This window comes from Rhyacophila brunnea, unplaced genomic scaffold (assembly GCF_057557595.1).
Source record: "Rhyacophila brunnea isolate RB1 unplaced genomic scaffold, BYU_Rbru_1.0 scaffold_15, whole genome shotgun sequence".
Classification (NCBI taxonomy): domain Eukaryota; kingdom Metazoa; phylum Arthropoda; class Insecta; order Trichoptera; family Rhyacophilidae; genus Rhyacophila; species Rhyacophila brunnea.
Genome location: NW_028232806.1, coordinates 16,738,590 through 16,757,005, shown reverse-complemented (window position 1 = coordinate 16,757,005; position 18,416 = coordinate 16,738,590). Strand labels below are relative to the sequence as shown.

The following is an 18,416-nucleotide window of genomic DNA, read 5'->3' as shown; positions in this document are numbered from 1 at the left end:
ATCATGGTAGAGTCTGTATTCTATAAACTGGCGTACACGTCACACGGAAAGCATTGTGCCATCGCGTTCAACTGTTGCAAGTTTTCAATGGGAGGGAACGAGATGGATGCTGAAGCGGGGGGGAAACCGGCATGCCAGCTTATATAAGACAGACTCTAGTGACCGACGTATATAACTTGATGCGTATCTTTGGTTCAAGTATCAATGTGAGTAATGCAAGCTATTAGTTTTCCAAACCGCGATACCTGAAGTTATAGTTGCCAGTCTCTAATAATGGATTGATTCTTAATTTAATTACAAAACCGGTTGCCTTTCTCTGGCGACATTTGAAATAATCAATTAATCCACTTGACTTGTAGGTAGATTGATAATTCAAAGGATAGAGAATTAATCCGAACAATGAAAAATGTGAGTTTGAATCCTGCTCGGTTAAGCCTTTCTAATTTTTTTTTTTTTTGATATCGAAAGTTTTTCTAAATTATCTATTTGTGATGAGTATTCTTGAGTGTGCCGATATTTGTTGCGTAATTTCATACCAGCGACATATACGAATTGTTGAAAAGCTTTTGAATGGAGTGGAGTTATAATCCTTGACAGTGAGAAGGACAACAACGAAGAAAAATCTACCACTTTAACTTAAATTTACAGTGAAATGAAGCATAGAAAAAAGTAATAATTTAATTGATTGTAAATGCATAGATTTCAATAATATGTACTGTCAGCAGCAAATCCATGCACATGTAAACGGGGTATTATTCTTCAATATATCCCTTAATTGTGAACCTCAGAGTATCGAATATTGTACCTAACGAAGGTTCAATCTCATCATCTACCATATTATAATGATAAAGTTGTATTTGAATTTGTTTCCAGGCTACCTGATTCTATTCACGACGGATTCGGCTCGCAGAGACCGTGATTGGGTGGTTCAAGCCGTGGTGGGCGGAGGCACCTCAGCACCTGTCAGGTCTCTCCAGCCGTCCACCGCCTACCACTTCAAAGTGCAGGCCAGGAACGCCAAAGGATATGGTCCCTTCAGCCCTGTCGTTACCTATGATACTCCAGCCGGTGAGTAATCATGATGGAGGGGACGATATTTGCTTGATACTTCGAGAATGAATAAAATATTTTTGTATTATTTTTTATTCAACTATTTTCAATTCTATTATTACATATAGTAGCAGCATGCAGTGGAATGAATCAAAAATTTTGTCCATATTAAAATAATTAATTAATGAAAGGACAATAGCAATTTCATTAAATCATTTTTCTTCCATTATTTGAAACAATTATTCATTTATTTATACATATTATTATTTTTAGCATGCTGTGTGTGTTTATTTTGTGTTGTATGTAATTATGTTCTTTTATATTTTTTTTTGTATTATTTATTTTTCTTTTATTTTTTTATTATTTTCAAATAGGAAACGGTTTGGGAGACTTAGATGCGCAATCCACTGGAAAAGGTAAAGTTTATAATTATCAATCTCAGATAGCATTTACTTAACAGAATTCAATGTTAGACCAGTATAATATTATCATTAATCATATCATATTTTAAAAAAATGTTTTTTATCTGTTGTTTTTTCGGTTGTAACACCGTTTATCAAAATTACATGAAATATTTGTCTATCACAGTAGTGGCGAGTCTATAGCACTCGGAGGAATTCTTGAATACATGAAAGAATTGTAAAACCATGTAAAACCTCAAAACACTGGCACTCAAAATGTCTCAGAAATTTTTGTAGCAGTCGACTGAGTTTAAAAAAAAATCCTTGGCGGAAAACACGTAAAAACAACAGTTGATACCCAAACATAATAAGTCTCGCCACCCTTTCTTTTGATCATACCATTTTTCAATAAGGAATTATAAATGATAAGTATCTTTCAATTTTAGTTTAAATGTTTATTCCGAATGATTGTTTTTGAAATATTCCGAATGATTGTGGTCATTGTTTTATTTGCATAATTATTATAATATGTGTGCTGCTTAATGATAAATGCTGTTTACTTAGGCATTGAAAATAATAGTGTTTCGTGTGAGAATTATTATAAATATACAGCATTATTAACTCGTTTAGTGCTTACACCGCGACTGGCGCGTTTGGAGTATACTTGGCCATTAGATATAATTAACGTGTTATTTAAATGTGGTAATTAAAAGTTCAGCAGTGATTGTGTTAATTCACATCCAGTTTACAATTTCATTTTAAGGATGCTAAGCCAATAATAAGGCATATGCAATAATTTATGTTTTACTGATCTAATTTTGAAGTGTTTAGTTAAATATTATTAACTGGTTTTATTTTTTCGGTATTTTGAAGGAAGCTTTTGATATTTTGTTTGTGTTGAGTTTTAAATAACCTCTGAAAATTTGATTAAAACTCATTCACTGCTGACTAGATAATGATTTTTAATTACCACCTTTAAAATGCATGTTAATTACATCGATCGGCCGCCTGGTCATTACGCGCCAGGTGCGTCTTCAGCGTCCAAAGTATTAATAAACAAAAATGTATACCTATATAAAAAATACTTAATATTCTCATAAACATAATATTTTGGGGTTACTTCCAAATACATCTCAGAGTACAAGTTTCACATTGTGACACAACGCAAAATGATCCCTAGTTTTCGTAACCATTTTTTCAGCTTCATTTTCATGTAGAAAGGCTCCATCTTGATACAAGAAAGGCTTTTCCTTAAAATCTTCGGTTTGTCATAAAATTATTATCTATCTTTTGAATAATCCAAAATATATAATTTTATTCATTGTTATGAAAACAAGTGTCTTGAAATCCTGCAATTTTTGCATTTTACTCATGTACTCTCTTAAAATTGTAGATAATATACAAGTGAAAATTATGAAAAAGTAAAAACTTTTGAAGATAATAATCAGTGACTAATTTTTATTTTCATTTAATTTTCACAGAAGTCCGGCACGGGCCGACATTAACCATGTACGTAATTATGGGGAGCACAGTTCTGCTGGTGACTTTGGCCGGAGGTGTGGCTGCCTACTTCTGCTGCAGGAAAGTTACTCCCCATCCGGCTGCCAGCCCTGACTCACGCACTAAGAGGTAAGCATTTTGTAATTAATATCATCCATTTTATGGTAACATAACATTGACTGCAACCCCTAATTCGTACTTTGCTGTTATTGGAATTATTAATTCATAATTCTGCTATTAATTCGAAATATGGAATTCGAAATTCTATCATTTAATTAATTTGAAAATCGTAATTCAAAAATATTTTTCAATCAATCAACCTATGTAGCCAGTATGTTGTTTTTCATTCTGCAATATCTGCTATGTGGTTCTTATTGGTTTTAAGTTATGTAAATTTTTTCTTCGCTCAATTAAAATAGAATATTAAATGAAACCAATTAAATTGTGAGACGTTTTCAAATACATGTTATCAATGTCAAAAAATAAAACAAAAAATATAGTCTTGGAATAGTCTTCAAATCAAATATAATGAACTATTTTATAATAATTTGTTGAAGTGAGGTGGTTTTTCTTATTGTAAAATGGTAATTTTCAGTACATACCAGAAGTCCAGCGCTTCGAATATCAAGCCTCCGGATCTGTGGATACATCACGACCAGATGGAATTGAAGCAAATGGACAAATCCCATCATGGTTCCTCAGGTAACAAGACAAACTGTATACTATATTATGTGAAATGACGTTGATACGAGGAATTCTAGACGACTTCAGATAGTTGATTTTTTAATACAAGCTTCATTGTTTTCCCAGGATCCGGTGACGGGGTATCCGGGGTGACTTCAATGACCCTCCCGAGGCCTCCACGAGATAGCTGTGAGTATGAAACCGCTATGCCGGGTGGTGGGACTATTCATTCGCAGCAGAATTCACAAGGCTCCTTGGACAAAAGACACTATGTGCCTACCTATGTCGGTTAGTTAAACAAAATATCACATAGCATGTCTAATAGAAGTTGATTTATAATTTTGCATTGTTTTTGATTGATTTTAAACATAATTTTAACAATATACTATAATAAACATATATCTTATGTTCACTTCCCGTGGACTCAATAATATATTTTTCTGTCTGATACTTCACTGTGCAAAATACGTGAAATTTGGTAGGCTTATCCCGTAGTATAGTCTATCGCGGATATTCTAAGCCCAACATTGTTCAGTACCTGATATAATGGACACAGTCGGCTACAGATTACGGTATTATGTATTTAGCAAATACAAGAACAAAACAACAACTTATGTATTCTTCATTTTAACATGACAGCAGGCCATGGGGCCAATGAAAGTGTTGTAGTAGTAGTGAAACAGTAGTGTAGTAGTGGCCGCGGAGCGATTACAGAAACACCCAGACTTTGAGACAATCATATACATGTATTGTGACCTTACTGAGAAATGTACCCCGAGCGGAGCGCCTGGATGAGAAGCCACTGCCTTATGTCCATGTATGGCGTGAACATGTTGATAAGTCCAAAAACATCAATTCTCAGGGCAGCCATTTATACGATTGGCTTTCTGTGGTAAATCAGATTATATGTTTTTGGGTGTTTTTAAGTTATAGTAAAATGTTTGTCAATTCTCAACAAACTACAATTTAAAAACATTCTTGATTTACCACAGAAAACCAACCTTACAAATAGCTGCCCTGAGAATTGATGTATTTAGACTTATCAACATGTTCACGCCTTACACGAATATATTGCATTATGAGTGCTGCCCCTTGTATGTTGTGTTCTAAAAAAATTATTTAAGCATAAAAGTCTTGTAAATGATTATATTATATTTGGTTACCATAGAAAATTCGAATTTTATTTATTTTAAGGCTGGAGTTGTTATTTAAATATTTAGTAAAAGTGCAGCATTTTTCTATTATTTTCGCAAAAAGTCTTCATTGTTTGTTCACTTCTATTTCTTATTTGTTTGTGCGGTCTTAAATTAAACCATTTTGTTTGCTTGTCAATATTCTGTTTATACTATTGTTTATTTTTTTATCATTTGCTTCTTATTTACTTTCATTTTCATCGCAAAAAATTATCGACCAATCAGGCGGCTCGGTCGGTAACGGCGGCGACACGTCCACGCTTCTCCGTAATTCATCTATTGTCATGGGAATGTCGACGCCTCAGCAACCCCCATCCGCCAATGGGATCAGATCATCTCTGAAGGTTAAGCCAATGATAGCAGGCGATCCATTCGCTAGGGATGTCTGTAAGTGTACATCGCCGATCGGTGCTGCTTTTATTATATTATTTTGCTTTTTATAGTAGTGTATCCTTGGTTATATAATATGTATTGTACGATACATTTGTGATGTAAAATTAACATGAAGAGAGAATAGATTATTCTTATGCCAGCTACATAATATGTAACTGCATATATGAATTGACGGCCGTATAGCCTTCAGGCGCCACAATGAATTTCAAAGTCAGTTACATCCACATTCTGCCATTTTGAGATAATGGATAAAAACTCCGTTCGCTAGGATATGTCACCTAGCACGTAGCCACCAAGCAAGGCACCTGCCTATGTGGCCTCAGCCTTAGGAAAATAAAATGTGTTTAATGCCATTTTTTTTATGATTTTATTGAGGCTTTGACTATGACTCGCTTTCATCTTAATGTCTTTAAAATAAAATGTTTAAAGTGGTAAAATAAAATTTGGTCGAACAAAATAAAAATTGATGGTGGTTGAATATAAGTGACTTTGCAATCAATCTCCGATTTAATTACTATTTTACTATCGAACGGAGCTGGATTTGATATTTAATGAATATACATGCAATGAAAAGTTACATACCTACTGAATCAGAATCAAAAAAGTTGAAGTGGAAGTAACCGACTTTGAAAACAATATCCTCAATATAACAGTGCCAGTTTACTCTTCAACCGGAATGTTGAAAAAAAGTGATGATTCAGACTTGCGCAAGTCTGCTACATACGTATAGTTACACCTGTGCAAGTATGTATGCATTATAAAAATTCAAACATTTTCATGTCTCTTGTACAATTAATATTATCATACACTCATGGATACTTGTGCAAAAGAAATACGCAAGTGTACCGCTAAGGTATGCGGTTACCTTTGTAGCCGGTTTTATACAGATATGTTGAAGAAATCTTTCTCTATAGTTTATAGATGGATTCTAAACATATGAAAGTGGAAGCAAAAAAGTGAACAAAACGGTTAATGTTGTATTGAAAAATAACAAGTCAAACTGGATCTTGCTTCAGTTTTTATAAGGAAACTATAGAACACTCCACCTGGTAGAAGAAGGTTTCTTTGATATCTTTGGTCTTGTAGTGAACACCGTGATTTGAAACGCCAGCGATAATTGGATCTTTCGTCTTTTATTTATACTTACGTGATATTGTTTCCATTCCAGCTATGTCGTCGATAAATACTTGTGGAGTAGGTTCCATTGATCCTCTGTCTCACCCGGGACTCCGACCCGTCTATCCACGGACACAGTACGCCCTTGGGCAAGGGGCCAGAGCCCATGTCACCATCGATCAAGTAAGTACTATGATCTTTGTCAGAAAATAAAATAAAATATCACATTTTTTTCTCAAAGTTTGCTGCATGTGTCTTTTGGAGCAGTGCTCGCATTCATACATCTAACAATATACCCCGTTTACACGTACATGGATTTACTGCTGACAGTTCGTATTATCACGGCCATAACAAGAAAATATACGTGTAAACATGTATTATCATGCAGTTGCAAGATTGCATGTATGAATCAAAAAAGTTCGGAATCTTCTGAATTTTCATGCGACAGTTGGGATTTTTTTCGATCTGCGCCTGTGCAGTAAAATGATAGTGGCGAACTTGCCGGCAAAAAAACGAATCACACCGCGGAGAGAATCATTTTGAGGTTAACCGATTTTTACGACCTGTAAAATAGTATCATAAAAATAAATGACAACATCGTGTCTCGCTTACTCTTGAAGAATGAGGTTGGAGAGATAGTCAGCACTTTTATGTGTAAACAGTTATTGTCACGATAGTTTAAAATACTCATTATTGCTGCCAGTAAATTTCCTCTGTATCGAGATGGAGAAGGAAGAATACACGGTCCAATAACCAAATAAAAATTTAATGTTTAGGTCTCACTCATATTATATCTCTATCTTATTATACATGTTTAAGTAATCTAATAAGTACATACATACATAATTTATTAGGTATATTATAACTATAACCACCGATGTGACAATTTTGTGAAAATATTTTTCATTCATTCATATTAGACCGTATATACCAGAAAAATTAATATATAATCAACAATAGAAACCTCCGATTTATCATGTACTTTTTAATTATACCGTAATATTTCCAATACCTGAGGTATTAAAAACGCTCGATGATGACAAGCGCTCTATTATCAGTAGCTCGCAATACATTGGCAGTACTTACATCGCGACACCTAGCGCCGAGGCCACGGCTCAAGTTATAGTTGTCGGTCTCTATGTAGTAATCGCATTAGAGATATCACAACACTCGATGATAACTGTTATTTAGAAATCAAGCTCATTTTTATGCTTAAGAAGCAGTTCTCTCCCGTAAAATTTAAAATTTTGTCACATCAGAGGTTTTAACATCTCAACAACGTTATGTTAAAATTGTGATTCTGCTAACTACATGCAATGCGTTTGTTTTTTACAACGTTTCTACAGGTTTTATTGATTTTCTAAATTGTCTTGTGTTTTCATTTTTCAATGAAGGAATGGAATGGTTCTGTTCCACACAACTCACATAATTATAAACTGCTATAGATATTATGTAGCTACATACTGATTTGTACGATTTTCATTACAGTGTGTATCTTGTTTCTTTTAGAATACTCCACTCCTGTCGGCAGCGGGCAGTTCCCTGTCAGGGACGTTGGCCTCTCAATCGTCCATCAGTTCACTGGGCCAAGGACTGCCGCTGCATCATCATCACACCATGGGGGTGTCTCCCATGTCATGTGAGGACCGTGTTATTATTCTCATAGAAATTTATACGGCGTCGTAGACCGTTGTACTATGTTCACACTACATAATATCGTGGGTATTCTGCGAATAAGCATTAAGTCAAAAATACTAGTTTTGAGATAATCGAGTTTGAAAGTTTGGACGGTCTTAACTTGTTTTATATATATAAAAGGCAAATTCCTTTCATCGATATTGCTTTGATTATGACTTAGTGCAGTTTTGCATGCAGAATTTTGTGAATATAGCCTGAGAATGGGAGAAGCAAATGCACTAAGTCCTTTTAGTGCCTTTTCTCTGAATTGATGTATGTCTTTTTGACTTATAACATAAATTATCTTCGCCAGTTTTATAGATATGACTGTGTGTATTTTTGTAGACTATAGAGCATACTCTTAATAAGATTAACTCATCATTAAGTCAAAACAGCAAAATTTTGACTTAGTGCTTTTTCGCAGAATACCCACGATATTACACAACTTAATATTATTAAGTTGGTAGACATCACAACGTTTTTATTGGTATCCATGTAAAATTATTTTATTACATAATATTGTAAATAAAATGATAATGGGGACCTACTATTGTGTCTTGCTGTGGTTACTTACTTACATACTGGCATTTGCGATTTTACTATCCAAATTCGAGTGCTTAAAGTCAGACAACGTTATCTACAAAAAAGTGTTTTTTTTTTTTTTTTTGAGATAACGTTATTTTCCATTTACAGCTACATGATAGTCAAACAACGTTATGTCAATCTTTTCTAATTTCGTATTAAATCGTCAGTAAAGTTTAACGCTAACTACATAAGTTACCCTTGTTTTCATATTTTTTTTAAACTATCCCTACACATTTTAACATCATCATAAGCACGATAAATGTACAATACACAATAAATTATAAAATATTAACATTAGATTTTAAATAAACATTTCCCTTGTTGAGTTACAAGAATCTAAAATAACGATTTTTGGCCCTCCTGTAAAGTTGCACTTTTGTAGATAGTGTTGTTTGACACTAAGCCCTCGAATCAACCATGAACTTCTGAGTAGGGACACACGTGGCATGTCCTGTCCAGCTTTTGATAAAACGCAAATTTGATGTTTACATAATAAAGGTTGCCTGACAGTTGTAATGCGAAATAATAATAATATTATGTTGGTAAATTCAATCAGTAATTTGTTAATTGTTTAAATAATTATTATAATCTCCAATAATTTCCATTGGCATCTAAAATAACAACATATGAGGTAAAGTGTTGCCACCAAGCTGCCCAATAAATATATTTTTGGTTTTCTTATATTTTCTTATTGTTAACCTTTTTATCGCGACGTAATTTCGCTCATGTACCTGTTCGGGCGCGCTGTGTTTTTTACGATTCATAAATCATACCGAAACGTCATTAAAAATGTACCTAAAAATCCACTGAGTGGCTCTAGCTATTATAAAACATTCCTTTTAATTTCACAGCATGTGAAAATAAACAAAAAGATCGTAAATTAAGCAACACAGCTTTAAGAAATTCTGTCATACATAATAAAGCATGCTTGGAGTACATACCGCAGAGTGAAGTGGCCTCCCTTGATACCCGATAAGTGGTAGACACTTGCGCCGATGATTAATGTTCACAGTTTTTTAACACCAACACAGAACGCACACAATCGTTATTGTTATTTTATTTCCTTACAACTTGGTCTCATATTTCAGTCACACCTAATTAATGTTTATGGCTTAATTATATTTCAAAAATTGATTCTGTCATGGTAGTCATAAAAACAGGGCACAGAGCATAAAGCGACATCACATGCTTCACACATAATGTTCGTCATTTTTCTTTTTTTATCTTTAGTAGTTGAAGCAATACACACACGACATCTTCGATATGGTTTTGTTTTATTTACTGTTGGAGGAATTTTACGGGGTAAATGTCTTAGGAGCTCTGTTTTTAAAATTCTTTTTGGGTTATTAGCTACACGAGTAGTTTGTGATGTCGATGGTCTTGAGGCACTGCCATATGTTTCGATTAATTGTCGGATTACGTTTAATTGAAATTCAGCTAAACTAATTTTTTTACCGGTGATTACTTTGTAAAGAATGCTACTATTTAATAAAAATAAATCTATGATGTGGAATCCAACCTTTTTATACCACTTAAGACTCTTTCGCATACACGAGAGGCTGCTCAACATCATGTCAGCTTTGTCTACCGTGCCCATATTTTTATTATAATCCACAACGCATTGTGGTTTTATAATGGGTTGTCCTGTGGCCCTATTAATTTTTTCTGTCGGTACCATGGAGTCATCGTGCATGGTACTGATCATATGCACTTCCCGCCTATCATGCCATTTTAACACGAGCAATGGGCCACGGTTAAGAGATTTTACTTGTCCTTTCTTCAGTTTATCAAATTTTGGCATTGACTTTCGTGTTTTACGTACCGTGCCGCAAGCATTTGTCTTTTTTTTATGTAGAAACTGAAATAATTCTGGGCTGCTGTACCAATTATCACAAAATAGTTTATGCCCTTTTCCAAAATAATCCTTCATCAAAGTGGTGACAACAGCCCCAGATATTCCTAAAAGTTCACTATCACATATTTCGGTTTCTACACCACAATAAATAATAAAGTCTAAAATATAACCGGTTTCCACATCACAAATCACAAATAATTTAATTCCAAACCTATGTCTTTTTGACGGTATGAATTGTTTGAATATTAATCTCCCTTTAAATACAATGATACTTTCGTCGATGCAGAGATTTTCGTTTGGTAGCATTGTTTCTTTGAATATTTTTCTGCAGTGGTCAAGAAGTGAGCGCACTTTATAAAGGCGATCTCCAGTAGGGGTTTGGGTATCAGAATAATGTAGCATTTGTAGAATCAACTCATACCGATCTCTTATCATAGTTTGGCCAAATATTTTAGACTTTAATAATGGATCAGCACTCCAATGTTCTTCAATTGTGAGATGGCGATTTCTTGTCATCAACATTGATACAGCATAAAAAACATACATCTCTTCTGGGCATGTATCATACCAGGCATGGATCCTTGCATTCGGAGTGTGGGCCTGTGTGTTGAGCATATGGTTGTGGTAATTATTTGTATGGTTAACTATGGTATTCATTATTGTTTTGTTGAGAAAATGACGAAAAAATTCCATTTCTGTGGAATTTTCATTGAGCTGTACACTAGGGTTAACGCCTGAGTTGAAACTATCAAAATCGTATGTGATCGGCACGAAGGGATCCGCAGTCCACGATTGGAGTAAACTATCTGGTGCTGCACTGGTAGACGGTTCAGCCACTCCTTCATCACTGTCTATATTGGAAGGTTCGTCAACATCGTCGGGATGTTCTACTAGCGCAGCTTCTTCATTATCACTTTCCATCTCATAGTCCGAATCCAAGCATTCAACATGAGGGATAGACATTTTTATTTAAACACTAAATATACTATTATAATTTAACAGTTTTGAGGAAATTTAAAGTTTTAATTCACTACACAATAATATTAAATTTTAATCTTAGTTCTTTATTCGACTGAAATGAAAAGAATTTTAATCATCACTTTCCTTGAAATAAAAATGAGTGGCCGTGAATTTTGAAAATCTATTTTACAGTTTTTAATTTAAATTTAAATATTTTACTGATTATTATTTACCTATTCTCAATTTTTCGTATGTATTTCCGTACAGTACAAAAGATTTATTATAGGAATTTTAAATTATTTATGTGTTAATAATTTCGTTTTCACTTCACAGCCACTGATTGTATTCATAAAATCACGTTTCATTTAAAGAATTAACGCACATATTTAATTGATAACAGAATGGCGCATCAATAATAATTTTATAGAAAACCGTAAAAAACTTTGAAATTTATCAATCACAACACGAAAGCAATCGACTGTTGAAAATTATCGTCGCACTGGTCGATTTCATGTATGAGATCATTAAATCAATTCGCGCCGGCGCAGATTGCGCAAAGCAACTAGCGGTAAATTTTGAAACCAATCATTGGAAATCTGTTTTACTCCAATATCGACAGGGTATGTGTCTTTGCTTAATTTCGAATTATTTAAAAAGTCTTATTGAAAAAAAATCACAGATGTCAGTAAAGGAATAACCCAGCTAGTTTTTCAAACAAATTTCGACTGTATTACTCGCCGAATTACAAAAATACGGAGGTAGAAACTTATGGGCACTTCTGAATGCCCTTAGCGGTGAACGGTTTAACTATCATGGGCATTTCTAGATGCCGTTAGCGGGAGGAGGGTTAACACTAGCAACTGATTGTATATTATGAACCAATCAAAATCAAGCATCAAAACAATCGAGTTGGTGGCTGAATCGTTTAGTGCTTCATAAGATTTATTTTAAAACACCAAAAATCGCTAAAACACACGGAATACCTACCTTTTATTTTACACGGAACCCTGAAGTTCCGCAGAATACCATTTGGTTAACACTGCTGTAGAACATTACACTGCCCTTAACTTTAGCGATAGGTGGGGGGGCCCACCAATCATCGTGGCCTGGGGGTCCGTTTCAGAATTTGGGTAGCCATGGTCTGCGAATCTGCTGGTTGTGAGTGAATTGCTAACAATAATATTATCTTTTATTGTAAATGATTTTTACTGTATCATGTTTTATTTGATTGGTGTGATATTGCAGGTTCTCAAGTGTCATGTGGGCAACCGCCTTCGCCTAGTCCAGCATCAGAAGGCTTCCCCGCTGATGCCAGAGAACGGGAGCAGGGACACTACGTGGCATACGAAGCACTGCATCCACCGTTAGTTAATTCATTCAAATAATAATATTGTCAAAGAGGAAAACACATTCGCGTAAATAAAAGATTTGAATAGTTACATAGCAAACGTCCAATCATGTTATCAAAATGAAATATCAAAAGTTTGCATCAAAATATTGAAGATATAAAAGCGAGAATCATTTTTTTTTTTTACCTACTATATCATAATATTTAACTATTTATAGAACATATTTAGTTTCTTGATTCACTTGACGCAGGATGTCAAATTCATTCATAATAGTACAACTATGAAAAAGTGACGTAATTTTTACATTTTGCACACGTTGGTGCATGCGTTTCGCTTGCGTGTAATTTAGGCATACAGCTTGGGTGAAAACTATTTTACTAGCATACCTACATGATTTACAAGATGAAACCTTATATTATAATATGATAATATTGAAAGAGTTTTATATATAAATAAGCCACAAATATGCACGAAACCATTCAATACCTGCCTTCACATTTTCCCTCTTTTTTTCTTTTAGTCCTTTTAAAAACCTAAAATCAGGGTTTCACTGTATATTTTACAGTCGTATGTTTTCACATAAGTAAATATGCCATGGGGGTAATTTTCACCAACTGCGCGCTCATTTTCGACGTCAATGTGGCTAGATCTCATAGTCAATATCGCTTTGTGTATGCAAGTAGTAATTGAGATAATTGGAAAACACGAAATTATTCCAAATGAATAAATGCTGACTGAATGTAATGAAATAATAATTTGTGGTGTTTGAACAGGCGTGACAGCTGTGAGGGTGTGGGCGTGAACAATGGAGGCAGTTTAGGTCGCAGAGTGGGAGTTCCCCTTCATCCGCTGAGGAGTTTTAGCGTACCCGCTCCACCCCCTAGCGATGCGCCACACACACCACATCATCATAATAAAGGCAAATAATTATTATCTAAGAATGTATTTAAGTTAAAATGGATCAAATGATTTCAAAATCTACATACTTTATAGAATACATAATATGGGTATCTATTTCTTAGTTGTGTTGCAAGCTATAGATCCACCAGTATAAGTTGTCCTCTGAGTGAGGGCACCATAGTGGACATACATTCAATACTTTTTATAATGTAATGAGCTTAGTTGTAAATTTGAACACCGGACGATTTATGATGGTAGATGGTGGATTTATGAAGAATATTTTATGAAGTCTTTTATGAAGTCTTTTATGAAGAATATTGTACAGTGTAATAGTCTAAAATGTATAATAATGTCTTTTATAAAAGGTAATCCCTTTAGTAGGCTACCTTTTACCAGAGATTAATCAATCGTAAATAGTTTTTTGCATTGTTACCTGAAAAATACTAAGTTGCCAGCTAATTAAAATTGTCATTTATTTCAGTACCAGTATCGATAACGATAAGACCGACAAACACGTCCCCGTATAAGAAGCCTCTGGTGCCAGGGGGCGGAGGCCCTGGAAGTCAGGTGCCCACTATCGTATCAGGAATGGGAGCACCCATCAACAGATTGCAACAAGGTACATATTGTTTTTTAGCCTTTGGTAATTGAACAGAAATAAATTTATCATTAGCTTATGTTGAATATTCTTAAATAAAATTCATCTTTATAGTTAATAAAATTGTATTGTATCCAGGGTATAATACCCGTCAGTTATATACTCAGGGGTACCACCGCAGGCTGTTATAAAAATAATTCTCAAAAATTCAATGCACTGATCATAATGATGTTTTTGTATGATTTCATGATCATTTTTTTTCAGGATGTAAACAGGTCATCTCTTATCGCTACGGTGACCATTCATCCTTTATTGTAGCGTTATGTTATTTAGAGTTATTTTTCTTTTAAGAATCCACATTTTTTGTATTTTTTCGAAATTCGAACTTTATTTTTGTTAAAATAATTTTATTTTGAGTTGTAATGTAAGGAAAAAATACTGGTCTTAGATTAATATAAAGAAAAATCACTTGTACCTGATTCAGATAGTAACATTACTCAACGTGCAGCAATAGTACATACAATATTATATTATAGAGATTTCTGAATCTATCTCATTTAAATTTTAGTTAGGATTACAGACCAATAATTTTATACTATTTATTTATAAGTTCATTTCTTATGGATGGAGTAGTAAATCAATTTGCACCATTCGTAATGATTAAATTATATTATGGTTAGCAAATTGTCTTTTTTAATAATCATATTTTATAAGTAAACGTAATCATTGAAAAATAATCACCTAGAGTGCGAGACTTATAAGTTGATGTGTCATGGCCGCCGTTGTGGCGCTGCGATATATTATGAAAGGATTGTCAGTATTGTAGTTCTCGAAACGCCAACGCTTCACGTTGAACTTGCCGCAGTCTACTACACTTTTCGAATGATGGGTTAATCTGAAATTATGATGGATAATCTTACAATAATTTAATCAAGTTTATGTTTGATCTATTAACCCTTAGACTGCGTATGGCATGTAAACATGCCATAGACTTTATCTCGTATTTTTGACCAAACTAGAAGAGACACTTGTGGATAATATGCTTTAAAAATTAGTTCAAACCTTTAGGTAGACATATCAGGCAACAGATCATAAAAATGTCAAGTAAAACACAAGGAAATATATTTTTGAAAAGAACACTCGTTATTCAGTCGTTTGAATCGCGCGCCATTGCGAAGACGGGTGTACTAGTTGCGTCACCAGGGTTATCAAAACAAAACATTGGTCATGCATCGAAAAGTGTGCATCGATAATATTTTTATTTACCTTTTAATTAATTATTATGATTACGTTAGTGTTATGTATTTTTTCTTAGTGATTTGTGATCTCGATAGAAACATTTTGAAGATTTGTTTTTAGTATTTTTTGTCATTATAAATATAAGTGAAATAATTATTTCACCCACCAAAATGTCACTACCACATAATATTATCGAAGAAATAATGCTGGAAAATATTTTATCGATGCACAGCTCTCCAGTAAATTTGTTTGGCTCTGTTCATTGTTCCATATTTGATATTTACATTATTATAATGGCTAATAATTTTTATTTTTATGTGCCACGAAACTGTGTTAGCTCTGTTCACATGCTCATATTATGCCTGGCGATTATTCGACAGGCCCTTTGTACAATGAAAAAGCCGACGGCGCCTCATAAATTATATTATATTAATATTTTAGCAGTGCGGTAATTATTTTTAGTGTTTTATGCTCCAAAACATCCTAAATGAATAAGTGGATGACATTATTTTATGGCGACGAAAATAAATATAGGTTCAGAATTTGAAACGGTAATAAAATTTGAGTTTACGACTTACTAAATGCGATAAGCGATAACCCACTGATTATTCCACAAGTGATTTAGTAATATATCTGTCATAGACCGTAACCAACTACGGCAGCATGTACTCAACACAGCCCTGTGTATGACAAATACAAACGCGGCGAATTGCTCGGTAGTATGTGTTGAAACCGTCTATGTGAAGAGTGGACGGCCGCCATTTTGAACGCGCGGTCAAAGCTTGGATATTTTTTAGCGTCTTCACTTTCTTCGATTTATTTTAGTGAGAATGTAACGAATATAGTTTATTTCTTGGTGCATTTGGAATAATTGATATATAGTTCATCTAGTAATCTATTTTTTAATTTTGGAATCGATCTGTTTTAGCTGTAGTGACCGTTTTAACAGATCACTTGACTGAAAATAAATTCCCGCGAAAATGGCTCGCAGCGAAAGGGTTAAGTATGACAGCTTTAGTTGGGTCAAAAACAATTTTGTGTATTATAAGTTTATGATTTAAAGAATAAATGAAAATTTCGAATTATGTGTAAATTGTAAATTGACAATGTTTTACTGTAGTTATAAATGATTTATTTTCATTTTTAGGTCTGTCGGTGCCGCATTCAGTTGAAGAAATAGAATCCCTCGCTCCTTCGAGATCCACCGAAAGACTACACCAGGAAATGGCCAATCTGGAGGGTCTCATGAAAGACCTGAACGCCATCACCGCCAACCAGTTCGAATGCTAGGTCAAAAACACATTTAACTAAAACTCGAGTGAACAAACTATACAGTTTACTATTTATCTATTCTAATTATATTGCGAACGGACTATTCGTCATAGTGTAGTGCTTAAGTGAAAAAACAATTAAATACAAAGACTCAAAAGTATTGCGATGCAAACGTATTATGCAAACCAAAGGAATGAATTATAATATATATTTTAAATATGGCTATCATGGAATAAATTCAATACATTGAAAATTATTATAGTACCACCAGCGATATATTGAATGTATTCTAATTGATAACGAGGTGCATTGTCATTGACTTGGTAAAATATTTTTAAATGTCATTCTCTGGGATTTTTTTTATTTACATAAGAGGTGGTGGAATTTCTTTTAGGGACTTCTTCGTTAAGATCCTATTCATTTTGATTATTTTATTTCACTAAATCAATGACAATTGTCTCACGATAGGATGAAAAGACAAGATTATACACATTATGTTTTTTTTTTATTACCGTGATATAGTTAATTTCGATGTATTTATTATTTCTTGTTATGTTTATACAAAAGTATTAGCAAATATATCACATAGTAATAATCTGCGAAACAGTCAAAGTATAAATAGGAATTTAAGTAAGAATATTAAATTAAAATAATATCCACCTCAAGAGGCTGCTTAGGGTGGCCATGCAGGATTCAGTTTGAAGAGGAGGCAGGCGGTATAAGATTCAGGTAGCACATGACTCCATCCGATGACATCCATCTGTATTCTCTATTATACAGTTAAGTCATGCCACCAGCCACTGCAAGGATTTGATGATGAATAGATTTCGTATGAAGTTAAAAATTATTTTCAGCTAACCTTATTTGAATGGCAAGCTCTTCGGTACAGGATAATATCCATACTAAAAAATATTTTTCTTTAAACTAATTATCAATTTGAATATAATTTAGTATTTCTGTGATATTTCTCATATTGAGAGTTCATCTCAAGGGTGTAGCTACTTTTCGTCATAAGTTTAATTACATTGTTCACACAAATATTCCTTGCAACCAGAGCTGTTAGAATCCCCAATTTTTTATAAGGTTTAATTTCGGGTTGAACAAAGTTCGGTTCCATCAAATCAAAACTGAGAATCTTGGTTTTGGGGTTTGGTTCCGGTTCTTTAAAAAAACCAATGTACTTACTTACATACCCAGGATCTTATATTTTAATTTATATACTCAAAAAGATATCTTTACCGGGTGGAGCATATATTGACTCCTACGTTTGAAAGTATAATGTATTAATTTATATTTTTGTTTAATAACTGGCTCTATGAGTAAGATTACAACAAAAAAATAAGAGAAAAAATATGATTTTAAAAACCTCAGAAACATACATACTTATTAGAAAAAAATCTAGAGTAAACGTTATACTGAGTGGGTCTCAAACTCACGTCTTTCAGTTTCCGGCTGAATGCTTTCACCTCTACTTTTTTTACTTGTAACTTGAAATTTTTTTTTTATTAAAAATTCTATGTGATATGTATGTTTCTGAAGTTTTTAAAAAATTATATTTTTTCTATAATTATTAAGAATCTAACATTGTCAAACCTCACATTTATTCAGTATTGAATAAAATAATAATAATTACAAAATTAAAAC

General features: G+C 33.6%; 1 protein-coding gene across 2 annotated transcripts in view; it reads left to right on the top strand.

The window, feature by feature from the left end:
• fra (neogenin protein frazzled) overlaps positions 1-18,101 on the top strand; it is a 181,461-nt gene extending 163,360 nt beyond the window's left edge. The window contains exons 21-32 of one of the 2 annotated variants that reach the window (XM_085943016.1): positions 874-1,068; positions 1,425-1,466; positions 2,933-3,080; positions 3,547-3,653; positions 3,762-3,824; positions 5,054-5,215; positions 6,390-6,520; positions 7,847-7,976; positions 12,660-12,777; positions 13,537-13,682; positions 14,145-14,282; positions 16,648-18,101. In XM_085943016.1, the coding sequence (XP_085799142.1) occupies positions 874-1,068; positions 1,425-1,466; positions 2,933-3,080; positions 3,547-3,653; positions 3,762-3,824; positions 5,054-5,215; positions 6,390-6,520; positions 7,847-7,976; positions 12,660-12,777; positions 13,537-13,682; positions 14,145-14,282; positions 16,648-16,790 (1,523 nt within the window). In that variant the 3' untranslated portion in view covers positions 16,791-18,101. Of the gene's footprint in view, positions 1-873; positions 1,069-1,424; positions 1,467-2,932; positions 3,081-3,546; positions 3,654-3,761; positions 3,924-5,053; positions 5,216-6,389; positions 6,521-7,846; positions 7,977-12,659; positions 12,778-13,536; positions 13,683-14,144; positions 14,283-16,647 lie in introns of both variants that reach the window. The other variant, XM_085943015.1, reaches the window with a different exon arrangement.
• The last annotated feature ends 315 nt before the right edge of the window (positions 18,102-18,416 follow it).